The sequence below is a fragment of the Caenorhabditis elegans genome, chromosome III, assembly GCF_000002985.6.
Source record: "Caenorhabditis elegans chromosome III".
NCBI lineage: Eukaryota > Metazoa > Nematoda > Chromadorea > Rhabditida > Rhabditidae > Caenorhabditis > Caenorhabditis elegans.
The window spans coordinates 1,077,238-1,096,186 of NC_003281.10; the positions used below are offsets into that span (position 1 = coordinate 1,077,238).

Genomic DNA, 18,949 nt, shown 5'->3' on the forward strand with positions numbered 1-18,949 from the left:
ATTTTTTGGAAAAATCGTTGAAAATTCGGTGGAAATCGCGAAAAAATGGAGGTTTTTCTGAAAAAATAGCTGAAAAACCCGACAAAATGGCGAAAATATGGAAAAAAATAGGGTGAAAGTGAGAAAATTTGGAGTTTTTCTGGAAAAAATTGCTCAAAATCGCGAAAAAATGGAGAAAATTGGACGAAAATGAGGAAATTTGGTGATTTTTTAAAAAATTGCTTAAAATTCGGTGAAAATGCTGGAAAAATAGCTCCAAAACGATAAATTGTGAGAAAATAAACGGTATTTGAGTGAATTTGCCGAAAAAATAGGAGTTTTTCTGGAAAAAATAGCTGAAAATCCCGAGAAAATGGCGAAAATATGGAATAAAAAGGTTGGAAATGAAGAAATTTGGGGTTTTTTGGCGAAAAATTGTTTAAAATTCGGGAAAAACCGCGAAAAAATGGAGAAAATAGGTTGGAAATGAGGAAATTTGGTGATTTTTTTACGAAAAAAAAAGAAAATTCGGTGAAAATGCTGGAAAAAAGAGCTCCTCGCTAAAATAGGCGAAATTTGAGTGAATTTGCCGGAAAAAACTGAGATTTTTCTGATAAAATAGCTGAAAATTCGGTGAAAATCGATAAAAAATAGCTTAAATGATGAAAAATCGCTGAAAAATGAGATTTTGCTGAAAAATAGGTAGAATCTATAAAATTTCGGGGAAAATGATGGAAATAATAGAAAAATGGGTAAAAGCACACACAAAATTAGGCTGAAAATCAATAAAATTAGGTGAAAAATGACAAAAATCTCCCAAAAAAATCGATAAAAAAATAGCTGAAAATCTGCAAAAAATCGATGAAGATATGCTGAAAATCGCTGAAAACGAGAGAAAAAATAACACAAAAATCCAATAAATTACAGGAAAAATGTTGCAATTTTATAGCAAAAAAACGGGGCTTAAAGGCACTGAAAATGTGTGAAATTTGACAAGAATTATGTGAAATTGGGGGATTTTCGGGTGGTTTTTTGTACAATTTAGCGGGGAAAATGGACGAATTTTACATGAAAAATGGGGGAATTTTGGGGGAAAATCGACCTAATTTAGGTAAAAATCGATAAATTTTGCATGGAAAACGGGGATTTTTCGCGGAAAAATCGATGAATTTTGCACATTAAAAACAGCAATTTTGGGGAAAAATTGACAATTTTAAGACAAAATTGGCATTTTTACATGGAAAAGAACTTTTTTTTTAGGTGAAAATCGATGAATTGTGCATGAAAAACCAGCGATTTTAGGTCAAAATTGACATTTTACATGAAAAAAGGGCCTAATTTAGGTAAAAATCGATAAATTTTGCGTGGAAAATAGCTATTTTAAGTGAAAATCGATGAATTTTACACGGAAAAACGACAATTTTGGGGGAAAATTGGCGATTTTAGGCCAAAATTTGCATTTTTGCTCGGAAAAATGGCTAATTTAGGTGAAAATCGATAAATGTTACATGAAAATTGGAAATTTTGAGCCGAAATTGGTAATTTTACATGGAAAACAGCGATTTTGGGGGAAAATTGTCGTTTTTACATGGAAAAAATGGCATTTTTACATGAAAAAGTGTGGCAATTTTAAGCCAAAATTGGTATTTTTGTATGGAAAATAGCTTTTTTAGATGAAAATCGATAAATTTTGCACGAAAAACGGCGATTTTTGAGAAAAATTGACATTTTTACATGAAAAAGTGGCAATTTTAAGCCAAAATCGACATTTCCTCATGGAAAATAGCTATTTTAGGTGAAAATCGATAAATTTTGAATGAAAAACGGGGATTTCAGGTGAAAATTGGCAATTTCAAGTCAAAATTGACATTTTTACAGGGAAAAATAGCTATTTTAGGTGAAAATCGATAAATTTTGCATCGAAAACAGCGATTTTGATGGGAAATTGGCGATTTTAAGCCAAAATCGGCGATTTTCCATGAAAAACGGCCATTATGGGGGAAAATTTGCGATTTTAAGCCAAAATCGGCGATTTTACATGAAAAAATGGTTATTTTAGGTCAAAATTTGGCAATTTACATGAAAAAAAACGGGCTATTTTAGGTGAAAATTGATGAATTTTGCATCGAAAACAGCGATTTTGCTGGGAAATTGGCGATTTTAGGGGAAAATTTGCATTTTTACATGGAAAAAGGCCTAATTTAGGTTAAAATCGATAAACTTTGCATGAAAAACCAGCGATTTTAAGCCAAAGTTGGACATTTTTATATGGAAAAAACGGCGATTTTGAGGGAAAATTGGCGATTTTAAACCGAAATTCACGTTTTTACATGGAAAAAACAGGATTTTAGGTCAAATTTTGACAATTTACATGAAAAAAACAGGATTTTAGGTGAAAATTGATGAATTTTACAGTAAAAATATCGATTTTATGTCAAAATGAACGAATTTTCCGCGAGAATTTCCTAGCATCCACACATTCCGCCGCCACCACTGGAGCCCGTCGGTTGTCCCAACCGAAAAGACGGGCGGTCATTGTCCCATAAGTCGGGCGTTTGAATGATTTTCTCGATAAGCTCCTCAAATGTGCACTGTACACCCTCCTTAGTCTTCGCAGAAGCTTCAATGAATAGTGTGCGGTGGCGTTTTGCGAATTTTAGGCCTTCCTCGCGGGTTACCACTCGATTTGGCTGAAAATTATTTTTTAGGCCAAAAATCGAACAAAATCGGCTTTTTCGCACCATATCAATCTTGTTCGCGACCATCATCTTGATAATATTGTCATTTGTGCAATAAGTATCGACTTCTTGCATCCAATGATTCAATTTCTCGAAGGAGCTGCGGCTAGTGACGTCATACACGCAAATTACGCCCTGTGCTCCACGATAATAGCTCGGCGTGAGGGTACGGAACCTCTCCTGGCCGGCGGTGTCCCAAATTGCGAGTTTTACACGATTTCCGTCGATTGCCATTGAAGTTACGCGGAAATCCACGCCTAAAAAACAATAAATTTAGGGTTTTTTTGGCCTAAAAATCAAAAAATCCAAAAATCCCTGGAATTTCCACGAACCTATCGTTGCAGCCTGCTCAGGATCGAAGACATCGTCCACGAATCGTAGCATTAAGCTGAAAATTTTTGAATTTAAATTGATTTTTTTAAATTTTTTTTGGGCGAGAAAACCCCTCACCTCGACTTCCCTACGCCACTTTCGCCGATAATCAGGATTTTGAGAGTTGTGAGGGGGCTTGAACTGTCGTCGGACATCTGGAATTCGTAAAAACGAAGGGAAAATGCAGGATAATTTTTTTTTTGTTGGGAAATTTACGTTTTTAAGGATAAAAGATAAAAAACTCGATTTTTCAGGGTATTTTCCCCATTTTAAGTTAATTTTTTAACACTTTTAAATAGATTTTTCACCTTAAAACCCAAAAATTTGCCGAAAAATCAATAAATTTCCCTTCGAAAATGTCAGATGTCGTTGCACGAGACGCTCTTTCGGAAAAGAGAGCGATGGAGCGCACTTGCACTTGGCACGATGCCAAGTGCCTGTCGTGGTGAGACCCGATGGCGCGAAAATGGATTTGTTTGAAATTTGTTTTTTTGTTTTTTTAATTTTTAAACGTTTTTCGTGTTTTTTATTTTTATTTTTTTTGTTTTTTATAATTTTTCCAAATTTTTATCAGTTTTCAGCAATCAAAAAAAATGCAAAAATCAATCGACGACATGATCAACGAAGTTCTCGCGGTAAAAGTCGAAAAACTGCCGAAAACCCAAGATTTTTCGGATCTCCAAGAAGTTTGCGCCTCCAAACTGCAGATAATTAACAAGGAAATGGACGAGGCCGATCGGAAGCTGGAGGAGACGCTCGAGAAGCGAAAATTGGTGGAAAAACGTGAGAAATTTAGTGAATTTTCACAATAATTTTCCCATTTCCTAGAACTCGAAGACCTCCAGGAGCAGTATAAAGTCAAGGAATTCGCGTTTTCTCTTCAAAAAGAGTTTCAGGATGAGCTGAAGAAGGTCGCCGAGGAAATTTTCTAACAATTTTCATTATTTCTGTACATATAAAGTTCTGTATTCCTTAACCCCGTTGTTTTTCCCAGTTTTCTGTACTTTTCATGCATTTTATACTTATTTTTCAGCGTTTTTCAATGATTTTTCAGGCTCAAAATCCTCATTTTCAGCCCAAAAATGACGGATTTAGACACTTCATCCGCTCAAATACGGGCTTCGCAGAGCGATTTATCGATTGCCAACTCATCGCCACGTCTGCTGGAGTCCAACGCAACTACTTCTACAGCGGTAAAATCGGATTTTTAGCGGCGAAAAAAATCGAAAAAACGCATTTTTTGCTGGAAAATAAGCAGAAAATCGTGTTTTTCGCCCTGGAAACCGCCTAAAAACACAATTTTCAGTGCATCAACGACGTTCAACAGCCGGTTCGACGCGATTTGAGCTCGGAACTCCTCTGTCCACTGTGTGATCAGCTTTTCGACAGGGTTAGAACATGGAAATACCGAGGATTTCAAGAAAAATTGCGTGAAAAATGGCGGATTTTCCATTAAAAATCGCTTAATTTTACCCATTTTTGACCCAAAAATGTGCAATTTTCGTCTTTTTCCAGCTATAAATGTGAAAAATCGGGGAAAAATGCGAAATTTTCTCATAAAAACTTGAAATTCCGAAAATTGTCTTGTTTTTGCCCATTTTTCCAGATTTTCAGCCAAAAATCACGATTTTTTGGGGATTTTTAGCTAGAAAACCGCATTTTTTCCGATTTTTAGCATAATAATCACAGATTTTCTCGGATTTTTACAGTTTTTTGCCGATTTTTACGATTTTTAGACTAAAAACTTTGGATTTTTAAGATTTTCAGCACAAAAACCCCAGTTTTTCTCGGATTTTTACAGTTTTTAGCTTAAAAACCACAATTTTTCAGATTTTTTTCGATTTTCAGCTCAGAAACCCCAGTTTTTCTCGGATTTTTACAGATTTTAGCTTAAAATTTTGGATTTTTCCGATTTTTAGCCCTAAAAACCCCAATTTTGCCGGATTTTTTCGGTTTTTAGCCAAAAAACTCCAGTTTTTCCCATATTTTAACGATTTTTAGCTCGAAACCCACAATTTTTCCGGACTTTTACAATTTTTAGCCCAAAAAACCCCAATTTTTTCGGATTTTTCTGATTTTAGCTCAAAAATAACCGATTTTTTTCGGATTTTTCTGATTTTAGCTCAAAAATAACCGATTTTTTTCGATTTTCAGCTCAAAAACCTCCCATTTTTCCAGATTTTTCCAATTTTTTGCTCAAAAAACTTCAATATTTTAAGATTTTTTTCAATTTTCAGCCGAAAAATCCAAATTTTTCCGGATTTTTACAATTTTAACCCAAAAATCACACCGATTTCTGCCGATTTTTACACAATTTTTAGCTCAAAAATCACCGATTTTTCCCAGGATTTTCCCGATTTTTAACCCAAAAATCTCGGTTTCTCAGGATTTTTACAATTTTTAGCCCAAAAACTACACAGTTTTCTCCCGTTTTTTTACGTTTTTCATCTCAAAAATCACCCATTTTCCCAGATTTTTAGCTCAAGAAACCCCAGTTTTTCAGCGGAGTTTTCCGATTTTTAGCCCAAAAACCATCAATTTTCCCGGATTTTTCCAATTTTTATGTCAAAAATCCCAGTTTTCCGCCGATTTTTTCGATTTTCAGCCGAAAAACCCCATTTCTACCCTAATTTTTACAATTTTCAGCCAATTTTTCCAAATTTTCAGCCCGTAATGGTAACATGTGGGCACTCGTACTGTGAGCCGTGCATCGAACGACATACACGTGATACGAGAGCCTGTGTAATCTGTAAACTCGACGTTGGACCATTTGCAGCGATGATTCCCAGCATTACACTTGATAATGTACGACGGATTTTGATGCGAAATTCGGATTTTTCGACAGTTTTTACCCCGGAAAACCGTGGATTTTTACCTTAAAATCGCATTTGTCAGCCAAAAAACTCTAATTTTAGTCCGAAAAAACGATTTTTCACGGCAAAAACTACAAAAATACGCTTAAAAACCCGATTTTTTCCTCAAAATTTTGAATTTTGTGACTAAAAATTGCATTTTCAGCCATAAAAAGCATAGTTTTGGCTTAAAATTCAATTTTCGAAAGTTTTTAGCCTTAAAGGCCGAGATTTTGACTTAAAAATCACATTTTCCCGTGGAAAACTTGATATTTTTCAGCCAAAAAAACCACAAAAATACATTTTTCAACTTATAAATTATGCATTTTCGGTCAAAAATCCGATTTTTCCTTGAAAATCTTGCCGAAAATTCAGAAAAATGTTGACTTTTACATCTAAAATTTCTTGATTTTCGTTGGTTTTTACACTGAAAAACCGGAATTTTGACCTAAAAATAAACTTTTTCATAGGAAAACCTAAAAAATTATGAATTTTTGGGTTAAAATTCTCCATTTTCAGGGTAAAAATCTGTTGGAAGCCCTGAAAATTTTGATTTTGAAGCTATTTTTCGCATTTTTCGCAGAAAAACTCAATTTTAATCTCAAAATCCCGATTTTCCAGCTAAAAATCCCAAATTTTTGCATTTTTTCGCCGAAAAACTTAATTTTAGTCAAAAAAAATTGCGATTTTCTTGCAAAAATATCAATTTTTTGCAATTTTTACCTTGAAAACCCAGTTTTAATCTCAAAATCCCGATTTTTCAGTTAAAAATCCAAAATTTTTGCAATTTTTAGCTCAAAAACCCAATTTTCTAGCTAAAATCTCAAATTTTTGCATTTTTTCGCAGAAAAATACCAAAACATTCAACGAATTTTCGTTTCAGATGGTCCGAAAATTGAAAAACCAGGAGAATATCGAGAGCAGCTACGACGATTTGTTCATTTGTGAGGAAAAGGTTGAGTTTTTGCAGGAAAATGCGAATTTTCAGGGTTTTTGAGTGAAAAAATCATGAAAATTAGGTGTTTTTGACCCCAAAAGTCGGGTTTTTTCACCATTTTCAGTTGAAAAATCGTGGTTTTCCACTTTTTTTAAAGCTTAAAAACCCCCGATTTTCCCAATTTTTACCCCCTAAAAACCCGGATTTTTCACTATTTTCAGCTCCAAAAAGCGCCAACACCACCAATTTCGGAGGAAATTCCGGCTCAAAAAATGACGAGAAGCCTGTCACAACGGTCTAAACGACGCTTATTCTTCTCAATTGCGGGCCCAACGATTTGCTCGAGGTAGATGGCTGGAAAAGAGCTGAAAAAAGGCTGAAAATCTGGAAATTTCAGCTAAAAATATGGAAAAATCGCTGAATTTCAGTAAAAATCTTCGATTTTCAGCCAAAAAAGTCAATTTTTCAGTTAAAAAAAGCGAAAAAAATGCAGAAAAATTCGATTTTTCAGTCAAAAACCTCAATTTTTGAGCTTAAAACTCAATTTTTCCCTGTAAAAATGTGATTTTCCCTGAAAAAAACCTAATTTTTCAACTATAAATGAGTAAATCTCAGAGAAAAATGTAAATTTCCTGATTTTTCCGGAGAAAAATCCACTTTAAACCCAACAAATTGGAGAAAAAATAAAAAAAAAATCCAATTAAAAATCAAATTTTTGCGAAAAATGCTAACATTTCTAATGAAAACTGTAAAAATTGCAGAAAAATTCGATTTTTCAGTCAAAAACCTCAATTTTTGAGCTTAAAACTCAATTTTTCAACCAAAAAATGCGATTTTCTCTGAAAAAAACCTAATTTTTCAGCGAAAAAAGAGTAAATCTCATAGAAAAATGTGATTTTCCTAATTTTTCCTGCTAAAAATCTGAAATTCTGTTCAAAAATTTGATTTTTCGGGAAAAAAACTATAAAAATTGCGGAAAAATCCGATTTTTCGGTCAAAAACCTGAAAATTTGAGTTTAAAATTCAATTTTCGCCCAATTAAAACGCGCGTTTTAAAAAATCGATAATTGGTGTCATGGTGCACCCGTTTCGTAGCCTTTTTTGGTTAAAAATATCGATTTTACCCCCGAAAAATGCTAATTTTCGACGGAAAACGCGATTTTTAACCTCTTTTATGATTATTTTACACATTTTTTTGTTTTTTTAGTGATATTTTCGAGTTTTTTCCAGGATTTCAGCCAATTTTTCACTCTAATTTTGGTATTTTTCAAGTTTTTCGCCAGTTCCTCGGATTTTTTCGGTCAGTTTGGAGCATTTTTCATCGTTTTTCATGGATTTTCGCCGATTTTCTTGGATTTGTGACATTTCTCTGCAATTCGGCAGTTTTTGCTCAATTTTTGCTCAAATTTCCTGTATTTCCTTGGCTTTTCCCCCAGTTTCCAGCTCAAGTTGGAACAATTTTCTGCCAATTTTCATTGATTTGAGAGACTTTTTTCTACAATTTTGTCGTTTTCGCACCAATTTTTGACCAATTTTCCGCCAATTTCCTATATTTTTCCGATAATTCCTCCACCCTTCAGGCTTTTCCCGAAATTGTGCTCAATTTGGAGCAATTTTCCACCACGATTTTCTGGATTCTATTGAATTTTTGACAATTTTCTCGATTTTCCGCCGCTTTTCCGACAATCTCCACCATTTCTGATAAACTTTTGCTCTTTTTACCCACATTTTCCGGTGAATTTCTCCGATTTTCAGTCATTTTTTCGCTATTTTCACTCAATTTCGCCCCTTTTCTTCGAATTTTCGCATTTTCCTCCCGTCTTTTCTGAAAATTTCCAGGAAATGGCTCGTTTTCCGATAATATCCTCGATTTCCTGGCTTTCCCCGAATTTCTGCTCAATTTGGAGCAATTTTTTGCCGATTTTTTCACAACTTCCTCGAATTTTCTCAATTTTTCACCGATTTCCGCCGATTTTCATGGATTTTATGCCATTTTCGCCCCTTTTTCCTCCGTCATTTCTGAAAATTTCCAGAAAACCCCCAATGTCTCACAAGCGATACACAATCGACGAGGCGAGCGAAGTGATGAAGTCGTTTAACCAGCAAAAATACGTGGATCTTCGCGAAAGTTCGGTAGAAAGTGACCGAATGTTGGAGGAAATGCTGGAAAAGCAGAAGCAACTCGTCTGGAAATCCGTTCGAATCGCCAGAATCTCCCGGGAGAAGGATCGGGCCGAAAAGACTGAGACACTGATGGAAGAGGTTCGATTCTTCTGGAGCATCGAGATGCAGTGTAGGCATGCGGTGGAGGATTGGAAGCGTCGGAAGCGAGAGAATGATCGGAAGCGTCGGACAGACAAAGTGGTGACAGAGACATTGGTGCAGAAGAAGAGACGCAGGAAGGTTGAGGAGGAGGTGGAGGAGGATCAGATGGAGGATCGGAATGAAGATCGTGACGAAGAGTTCGATCATGGAGAGGGATGTAGTGGATATTAAATTATGTTAAATTGCGATTTTGCGATTTTTTCGGAGGAATAAATGATTTTTTCAAAGATTTTTAGTTTTTGAGCAGAAAAATCGGAATTTAAAGAGCTCAAGAAGAAGCTGAGTGGTGGAAAGTCGAAAATTCCAGAAAAACTGAAATTTTCCCACAAATTTCAAAGAAGTTGCCATTTTTTGAGCGAAAAACCTCTGATTTCGAGGAAATTTGGAGTTTTTTTTTGAATTTTCCCATGTTTTAAGCGGAAACTTTGGCTTATTAAATTGGAAAACTCTGATTTTGACCAGAAAATTGATTTTTTTAATGAATTTTCTGTGAAAAATTCAAATTTTCAGTCAAATCTAGAATTGCGGCCATTCCCAGTATTTTAAGCGCCCTAGCCGGAGCTACAGTACCCACAAGAAGCCGGAAAATTTGAACTTTCAGATTTTTCGCTTAGAGAGGGGTAAATGCGCTCTATTGGTGTTTTTTGGATGAAAATTCAAATTTTTCACAAAGTTCCATTTTTGGCCCAATTTTGGTCCAAAAATGGAAAATATTGTAAAATTTCAATAATTTATCGAAAAACCATAAATTATTTTGAATAATTTTTGCACGAAAAAATCCGAAATTCACTGAAAAAATCCAAATAATATAATTTAAATCCATATAAGTGGCAAATGTGCTTTCGATCGGCGATTTTGGGCTGAAAATTCGCATTTTTGCATTAAAAACTGCAAAAATTTGGAATTTTTAGCTCCAAAATTGCTCACCAAGCCGTTTGACCACTTTCCCGGTGAACCGCTGCCCAATTTTTGCCAAAAGTACGTTTTAAGGAAGTTTTACTTACGTGGCCGCGAAAAAACTCGGCCACTGTACATTAAACTTCAAGTGTGCTTCAATAGCGATTTCAAGTTGAATATTCCCAAAATATTGGAATTTTCCACTCTAAATAGCTATGTGGCCGAGTTTTGGTAAAACTCGGCCACAATTCATACAGAAATTTAAACTTCCGTGGCAAATGTGCTCTATCGGTGATTTTGAGGTGAAGATTCCAAATTTTTGCGTTAAAAAATGCAAAAATTTGGAATTTTTGGCTTCAAAATTGCTCACCGAGCACATTTGACCACTTTCCCGGGGAACCTCTGCCCAAATTTTCAATTTTCCCATCAAAATCTTTATTTTTTCAGCCCAATCACCCCACACCGCCGTCGCCCACTGTCGCCAAGTGCTCGTCCCGCCAAAAGTTCTCTGAAAATCCCGCCGGAGCCGCTGAACCACTCGCTCTCACCTCCAGGATTCCATAACAGTCACCACCACCGAGACGATTCTCTGGTGCTCGCCGGCGGAAATTTCCGCCGAAATGGATTCGGCCGACGTTCGGAACGCTTCACCGCCGCCACCACCAGTGCACAAAGTTTTGCTGAAAGTTCGCAGATTTCCACTGGAAATTCGTCGAAAATCGATGACGAGTCCGACGGGACAAAGCTGAAGCGCAACTCGTTCCTTCGTAGATCACTCAACGCGTTTCGCTCGAAAAGCTCCGGCAAAGAGCAAAAGAGCTTCCGAGTTTTTGCTCAGATCCCTGAGCACCCCACGGAGCACCATGATGTTCCAGAAGGAGACGTGGAGCATTTGCTCCCAGAGAAGCCGACCAAATCCAGCATAAGATCGCTCTGGAAGCGGCTTTTCATGCCGAAAAAGGTGTCAAAAGTGTCGCCAGCGGCCGTCCAGCTGCTGAGCCAATCGCCCAGCACCACTGACGAACGGAGCCACCACCACACCACAATCTCATTTGTTCGGCTCGAAAATGAGCACGACGATCCGGAATATGATGAGCCGTTGCAATTGTCAAAGTTCTCGGCTCTCGGCTATTATACTGGAATAGGCCGGAAGTTTGAGCGTGTCGCATCGGGCTGTGAGATTACGCTCGTCGTTTTTGGACACTCTGGAGCCGGAAAAACCACTTTTGTAAGGGAAATTTCCGAAAAATTCGGATTTTTCCGCCCCGAATAGCTATGTGGCCGAGTTTTGAGAAAATTCGGCCGCCGTTCGTTCTAAAATTTGCAATTTCGTGGCAATTGTGCTCTAAATGCGATTTTGGGTTGAAAATTCTAAAAATTTGGAATTTTCCACTCCAAATAGCTATGTGGCCGAGTTTTTAGAAAACTCGGCCACCATCCATTCAAAAATTGAAACTTCCGTGGCAAATGTGCTCTATCGGTGATTTTGGGCCGAAAATTCCAAATTTTTGCAATAAAAACTGCGAAAATTTGGACTTTTTCGGCTTTTAATTGCTCACCGAGCACATTTGACCACTTTCCTGGGGAACCTCTGCCCAAATTTTGAAGAAACCGCTTATTTTGTCTACTTGGCCGCGAAAAAATTCGGCCACTATGCATTGGGCTCTAAATGCGATTTTGGGTTGAAAATTCTAAAAATTTGGAATTTTCCACTCCAAATAGCTATGTGGCCGAGTTTTTAGAAAACTCGGCCACCATCCATTCAAAAATTGAAACTTCCGTGGCAAATGTGCTCTATCGGTGATTTTGGGCCGAAAATTCCAAATTTTTGCAATAAAAACTGCGAAAATTTGGACTTTTTCGGCTTTTAATTGCTCACCGAGCACATTTGACCACTTTCCTGGGGAACCTCTGCCCAAATTTTGAAGAAACCGCTTATTTTGTCTACTTGGCCGCGAAAAAATTCGGCCACTATGCATTGGGCTCTAAATGCGATTTTGGGTTGAAAATTCGAAAAATTTGGAATTTTCCACTCCAAATAGCTATGTGGCCGAGTTTTTAGAAAACTCGGCCACCATCCATTCAAAAATTGAAACTTCCGTGGCAAATGTGCTCTATCGGTGATTTTGGGCCGAAAATTCCAAATTTTTGCAATAAAAACTGCGAAAATTTGGACTTTTTCGGCTTTTAATTGCTCACCGAGCACATTTGACCACTTTCCTGGGGAACCTCTGCCCAAATTTTGAAGAAACCGCTTATTTTGTCTACTTGGCCGCGAAAAAATTCGGCCACTATGCATTGGGCTCTAAATGCGATTTTGGGTTGAAAATTCTAAAAATTTGGAATTTTCCACTCCAAATAGCTATGTGGCCGAGTTTTTAGAAAACTCGGCCACCATCCATTCAAAAATTGAAACTTCCGTGGCAAATGTGCTCTATCGGTGATTTTGGGCCGAAAATTCCAAATTTTTGCAATAAAAACTGCGAAAATTTGGACTTTTTCGGCTTTTAATTGCTCACCGAGCACATTTGACCACTTTCCTGGGGAACCTCTGCCCAAATTTTGAAGAAACCGCTTATTTTGTCTACTTGGCCGCGAAAAAATTCGGCCACTATGCATTGGGCTCTAAATGCGATTTTGGGTTGAAAATTCTAAAAATTTGGAATTTTCCACTCCAAATAGCTATGTGGCCGAGTTTTTAGAAAACTCGGCCACCATCCATTCAAAAATTGAAACTTCCGTGGCAAATGTGCTCTATCGGTGATTTTGGGCCGAAAATTCCAAATTTTTGCAATAAAAACTGCGAAAATTTGGACTTTTTCGGCTTTTAATTGCTCACCGAGCACATTTGACCACTTTCCTGGGGAACCTCTGCCCAAATTTTGAAGAAACCGCTTATTTTGTCTACTTGGCCGCGAAAAAATTCGGCCACTATGCATTGGGCTCTAAATGCGATTTTGGGTTGAAAATTCTAAAAATTTGGAATTTTCCACTCCAAATAGCTATGTGGCCGAGTTTTTAGAAAACTCGGCCACCATCCATTCAAAAATTGAAACTTCCGTGGCAAATGTGCTCTATCGGTGATTTTGGGCCGAAAATTCCAAATTTTTGCAATAAAAACTGCGAAAATTTGGACTTTTTCGGCTTTTAATTGCTCACCGAGCACATTTGACCACTTTCCTGGGGAACCTCTGCCCAAATTTTGAAGAAACCGCTTATTTTGTCTACTTGGCCGCGAAAAAATTCGGCCACTATGCATTGGGCTCTAAATGCGATTTTGGGTTGAAAATTCGAAAAATTTGGAATTTTCCACTCCAAATAGCTATGTGGCCGAGTTTTTAGAAAACTCGGCCACCATCCATTCAAAAATTGAAACTTCCGTGGCAAATGTGCTCTATCGGTGATTTTGGGCCGAAAATTCCAAATTTTTGCAATAAAAACTGCGAAAATTTGGACTTTTTCGGCTTTTAATTGCTCACCGAGCACATTTGACCACTTTCCTGGGGAACCTCTGCCCAAATTTTGAAGAAACCGCTTATTTTGTCTACTTGGCCGCGAAAAAATTCGGCCACTATGCATTGGGCTCTAAATGCGATTTTGGGTTGAAAATTCGAAAAATTTGGAATTTTCCACTCCAAATAGCTATGTGGCCGAGTTTTTAGAAAACTCGGCCACCATCCATTCAAAAATTTGCATTTCCGTGGCAAATGTGCTCTATCGGCTTTGGGATGAACATTGCAAATTTTTACATGAAAATTTGGAATTTTCCACCCCGAATTGCTCACCGAGCACATTTGGCCACTTTCCCGGAGAACCTCTGCCCAATTTTTTGACAAAACCACTTATTTTACCTACGTGGCCGCGAAAAAACTCGGCCACTGTTCATTAGACTTCAATTGTTCTCTAAAAGCGATTTTGGGTTGAAAATTCCAAAAAATTTGGATTTTTCCACCTCAAATAGCTACGTGGCCGAGTTTTTCGCAAAACTCGGCCACCATTCGTTTAAAAATTTGAAATTTCGTGGCAAAAGTGCTCTATCGGTGATTTTGGGCTGAAAATTCCAAATTTTTGCAATAAAAACTGCGAAAATTTGGACTTTTTCGGCTTTTAATTGCTCACCGGGAGCACATTTGACCACTTTCCCGGGGAACCTCTGCCCAAATTTTCAAATTTTTCGGCCATTTTTGAAAACCTCGGCCACCACTCCAACTTTTTACAGGTTCGCGCGATTCGTCAACTATTCCTGGAGGGCACCGACCGTATTCGCATAATTCCGATCGCCGAGCGATATCGGCTCGCTGGAATCGGAATGATGCCGTTCCCGGAGGGAGATAACCGTCTTCCGCACATCGTTTCGATGGTATTGTACTGGGTTACTGTAGAAATACTGGGTTACTGTAGAAAAGTGGAAAAATCTAGTTTTCTACGAAAAAAAATCACTAATTTAGAGTAAAAATACGCATAATACGCCCAAAAATGTACGGAGCCATTAAAGGGGTGTGGCCCATTTCGAATAACTGGCAAATGTGCTCTATCGGCGATTTTAGGTCGAGAATTCCGAAGGAAAATCCTGAAAAAATTAACCAATTTTACTCAGAAAACTGCAAAATTTTCAGTTTTTCTCGCAAAACAGTGCTAAACTCTCAGATTAAAATTCAATTTTCCGTGGCAAATGTGCTCTATCGGTGATTTTGGTGTGAAAATTCCAAATTTTCGCATTAAAAACTGCAAAAATTTGGAATTTTCCACCCGAAATTGCTCACAGGAGCACATTTGACCACTTTCCCGGGAAACCTCTGCCCAAATTTTGATTTTTAGAAAAAATTCGACAAAATTTTGTAAAATTTCAATTTCATTTCGTATTGGTCGAAAACTGCATTTTTAGGGCTAAAAATCACCAAAAATTCGAAAAAGGGGGATGAAAACTGGATTTTTGGCTTAAAAGTAGAAAAACACACTGAAAATTCTAATTTTCTGGGTAAGAAAGTGCGCCCCACCGATAATTCATGAAAAGTGTTTGAAATATTGCGTAATTTTATTGGAAAAATTCGAAATTCACTAAAAATTTCGGAAAACTCTCAACATTTCCGATTTTCTGATCATTAAAAAAAAACTCCGTGGCAAATGTGCTCTATCGGTGATTTTAGGTTGAAAATTTCAAATTTTTGCATTAAAAACTGCCAAAATTTGGAATTTTTCGACTTTTAATTGCTCACCGAGCACATTTGACCACTTTCCCGGGGAACCTCTGCCCAAATTTTCATTTTTTCGCCAAAAAACTTGTAATTTAGGTGCTCAACAACGACGAGACTGACATGGAATACGTGCTGGACATTATCGATCCGGAATATGATGTTTGGCTCAAAATTTCCCATTGATTTTCACGGGAAAAATCGCATTTTTTGCAGAATTCGAATCTTCCGCAGGCATATATGGACGCCTGTGACGCTGCCTACCTACTCGTCGACACCCGGAACCCGGCTTCAATACTGTCGGCTCATCAGATTCATCGAAATATGAAACATGCTCAGCACATTCATGTATGGCTGGAAGCTCGGATTAAAACTAAATTTTTGGGGCCTAAAAATCTGAAAAAATCGGTTGAAAACTGAATTTTTAGGCCTAAAAATCTGAAAATGATCGGCTTAAAACTTAATTTTAGGCCTAAAAATCTGAAAAAAAAACGACTTAAACTGATTTTTAAGCCTAAAAATCTGAAAAAAAAATAGGCTTAAAATTGAATTTTAGGCCTAAAAGCCTGAAAAAATAGGCTTAAAATTGAATTTTAGGCCTAAAAATTTGAAAAAAAATCGGTTGAAAACTGAATTTTAGGCCTGAAAGCCTGAAAAAATGATCGGCTTAAAACTGATTTTTAGGCCTAAAAATCTGAAAACATCGGCCTAAAACTGATTTTCAGGCCTACAAGCCTGAAAAATAATAATTTTCTGGTTTTTAAAGAAAAAAGAGCGAATTTTCGAAATTTTCATCAATTTGCAGCCGGAAAACCTTAAAAAACCATGAAAACGTGGATTTTAGCCAATTTTCAAGAAAATTATCAATAGAGCGCACTTTCATCACAGGAATTTTCCAATTTTTCGGTTTTTGAGTGAAAATGACTGAATTTTTGCGAATTTTGAACTGAATTTCAAAAATCCTATAATTTTAGACATTTTCACCCTCAAAACCCCTAAAAAATTAGAAAATTCGAACATTTCTGTAGTGTAAGTGCGCCCTAATGATAATCTCCTCAAAAATTGGCTAAATCCAAGGTTTTCATCGATTTTTTGAGGTTTTTAGGCTAAAAATTGATGAAAAATCCAAATTTTATCTAGAAAATCCTGGAAAATACGGTTTTCCACCATGGAAACTTGGGTTTTAGCCACTTTTGAACAAATTCTCATTGGAGCGCACTTTCATCATAGAAATTTTCAATTTTGTGAATTTTCTGGTTTTTGGAGTGAAAGTGGCTGAATTTTGGCGAGTTTGAGCGATTTTTACCTCAAAAATTTCAAATAATCGCCAAAAAAAAACCTTTAAAAATTCAAAAATTCGAAGTTTCCGGTGATGTTCGAATTTTTGAATTTTTAAAGGTTTTTTTTGGCGACTATTTGAAATTTTAGAGAAAAAATGGCTGAAACTCGCCAAATTTCAGTCAATTTAACTCCAAAAACCAGAAATTTCACAAAATTGAAAATTTCTATGATGAAAGTGCGCCCTAATGATAATCTATTCAAAAATCGGCAAAAATCCACGTTTTTATCGATTTTTTGAGATTTTTAGGCCAAAAATTGATGAAAAATTTGAAAATTCACGTATTTTATCGATTTTTTGAGGTTTTTAGGCCAAAAATTGATGAAAAGTTTGAATTTTTCACTTTCTTCGAATTTTAGGTGCAATGTGAAATGCTTATGAACGTCCCATCGGAGGCTTCAGGCCAAACACGTGTACTTTCTGCAAATGCACTCGAAACTACGATGAAAACGATACCGATTCGTGATGTGTGTGCTAATCAACTGGATAAAGGAGTCGTGGAAGAGGTTTCGTCGACGGCCGGCCGCCGAAAAAATGGAAAAAATCGATATTTTTCAGTGAAAAAACGGGAAAAATTGATGGGAAATCAAGAAATTACAGGCTTTTTCATTGAAAAGATCGATTTTTGCCGGAAAATCGATAAAATACCGATTTTGCCATGAAAAAATCAATAAATTATCAATTTTCCACTCTAAAAAATCGATAAATTTTCGCTTTTTCTATTAAGAAATTAATAAATTATCGATTTTTGACCCAAAAAATCGATAAATTTCCAATTTTCCACTCAAAAATTCGATAAAATATCGATTTTTCACTCAAAAATTTCCCAATTTTTTGCAGATGCTCCTCTCAATTTGTGAACGTGTAACGACCGCCCGTAATCCTCAAACTCCCACGTCATCACCCATTGCCACGTCATCATCACCGTCATAGAGGATTACGGTAGCACTACAGTACCCCGCAGCCCCGCCCACGCAAAGAAAATGTGTTTAAATATTCTATTCTATTTCTATTTTTATTTATGATATTTATCGATTTTTTTCTTCCTATTTATATATTTTTTTAATTGATTTTTCGCGCCTCCCCCACGAATTTTAAGCATTTTTTTTGTACTACGGTAGTTTTAGCCACCACGACCCCATTTTTCACGTTATTTTTTCTGTCTGTGTGTGTGCGCCTTTAAAATTAGAGATAAAATTGATTGTATTACTAGATTTTTTTGGCGATTTTTTTTCTAATTTTCGGCCAAATTTTGGCCAATTTTCGTGAAGTTTTGCCCAATTTTCGGCAACTTTCGACAAATTTTTGGCCATTTATCGACTAATTTCGACTAGTTTTCGGCCCAATTTCGACCAAAATTCCGGCAGCTTTTGGCAATTTTGGCCCAATTTTCGGCTATTTTTCGGCCAATTTTCGACCAATTTTCGACTATCTTTCGGCAACCAAAATTGAACATTTCGACTAATTTTCGACCGAATTCCGGCAGCTTTTGCCCGAATTTCGACAATTTTCGACCAATTTTCGATAACTTTTGACTAACTATCGGCCAAATTTAAAGAAATTTTGTCAATTTTCGACTAATTTTCGATCTACTTTTGGCAAATTTCGACAATTTTTGGTCAACTTTCGGCGATTTTCGACCCTATCTTTCTACTAACTTTCGGCCAAATTTGGCTACTTTCGACCACTTTTCGACCAATTTTCGACTAATTTTCGGCAAATTTTCGACCAAAATTCTGGCAGCTTTTGCCAGTTTTGGCCCAATTTTCGGCCAACTTTCGGCGATTTTTGGCTGATATTCAACCAATTTTCTACTAATTTTCGGCAAATTTTCGACCAAAATTCCGGCAGCTTTTGCCAGTTTTGGCCCAATTTTTGGCCAACTTTCGGCGATTTTTGGCTGATATTCGACCAATTTTCGATTAATTTTCGATCTACTTTTGGCAAATTTCGACGAAATTTCGACAGTTTTTGGTCAACTTTCGGCGATTTTCGACCCTATCTTTCTACTAACTTTCGGCCAAATTTGGCTACTTTCGACCACTTTTCGACTAATTTTCGGCAAATTTTCGACCAAAATTCCGGCAGCTTTTGCCAGTTTTGGCCCAATTTTTGGCCAACTTTCGGCGATTTTTGGCTGATATTCGACCAATTTTCGATTAATTTTCGATCTACTTTTGGCAAATTTCGAAGAAATTTCGACAGTTTTTGGTCAACTTTCGGCGATTTTCGACCCTATCTTTCTACTAACTTTCGGCCAAATTTGGCTACTTTCGACCACTTTTCGACTAATTTTCGGCAAATTTTCGACCAAAATT

General features: G+C 36.7%; 4 protein-coding genes across 9 annotated transcripts; 3 read left to right on the forward strand and 1 right to left on the reverse strand.

Annotated features, from left to right (window-relative positions):
• Positions 1–2,228: 2,228 nt before the first annotated feature.
• Positions 2,229–3,244, reverse strand: rab-18 (Ras-related protein Rab-18; the record flags this gene model as incomplete). 2 transcript variants are annotated; one of them, NM_171081.7, is made up of 4 exons in its annotated part: positions 2,229–2,669; positions 2,721–2,974; positions 3,050–3,105; positions 3,168–3,244. In NM_171081.7, the coding sequence occupies 4 exons, from the start codon at positions 3,242–3,244 to the stop codon at positions 2,445–2,447; spliced, it is 612 nt and encodes a 203-aa protein (NP_741092.1). The 2 variants fall into 2 exon arrangements, with proteins under 2 accessions (NP_741092.1, NP_741093.2); NM_171861.6 differs by lacking the exon at positions 3,168–3,244 and having other exon boundaries at positions 2,445–2,974.
• Positions 3,245–3,663: 419 nt separating this feature from the next.
• On the forward strand, positions 3,664–4,063 carry kbp-4 (KNL (kinetochore null) Binding Protein). Its single transcript, NM_064929.8, has 2 exons — positions 3,664–3,872; positions 3,918–4,063. Exons 1-2 carry the CDS (start codon positions 3,683–3,685, stop codon positions 4,019–4,021), a joined length of 294 nt encoding a protein of 97 aa, NP_497330.2. The 5' UTR covers positions 3,664–3,682; the 3' UTR covers positions 4,022–4,063.
• A 94-nt stretch (positions 4,064–4,157) lies between these two features.
• On the forward strand, positions 4,158–17,845 carry par-2 (RING-type domain-containing protein; the record flags this gene model as incomplete). Of its 5 annotated transcripts, none has more annotated exons than NM_001420606.1 (11): positions 4,158–4,282; positions 4,396–4,479; positions 5,757–5,894; positions 6,825–6,896; positions 7,100–7,224; positions 10,548–11,328; positions 14,320–14,460; positions 15,392–15,454; positions 15,509–15,640; positions 16,991–17,137; positions 17,472–17,845. In NM_001420606.1, the coding sequence occupies 11 exons, from the start codon at positions 4,172–4,174 to the stop codon at positions 17,562–17,564; spliced, it is 1,887 nt and encodes a 628-aa protein (NP_001407525.1). The 5 variants fall into 5 exon arrangements, with proteins under 5 accessions (NP_001407525.1, NP_001022630.2, NP_001407527.1 ...); NM_001420609.1 differs by having other exon boundaries at positions 4,165–4,282; positions 17,472–17,768; NM_001027459.7 differs by lacking the exon at positions 5,757–5,894 and having other exon boundaries at positions 4,164–4,282; positions 17,472–17,753.
• Positions 8,922–9,374, forward strand: F58B6.11 (uncharacterized protein; the record flags this gene model as incomplete). The annotated part of the gene is made up of 1 exon (NM_001420608.1): positions 8,922–9,374. The coding sequence occupies one exon, from the start codon at positions 8,922–8,924 to the stop codon at positions 9,372–9,374; it is 453 nt and encodes a 150-aa protein (NP_001407524.1).
• Positions 17,846–18,949: the final 1,104 nt, after the last annotated feature.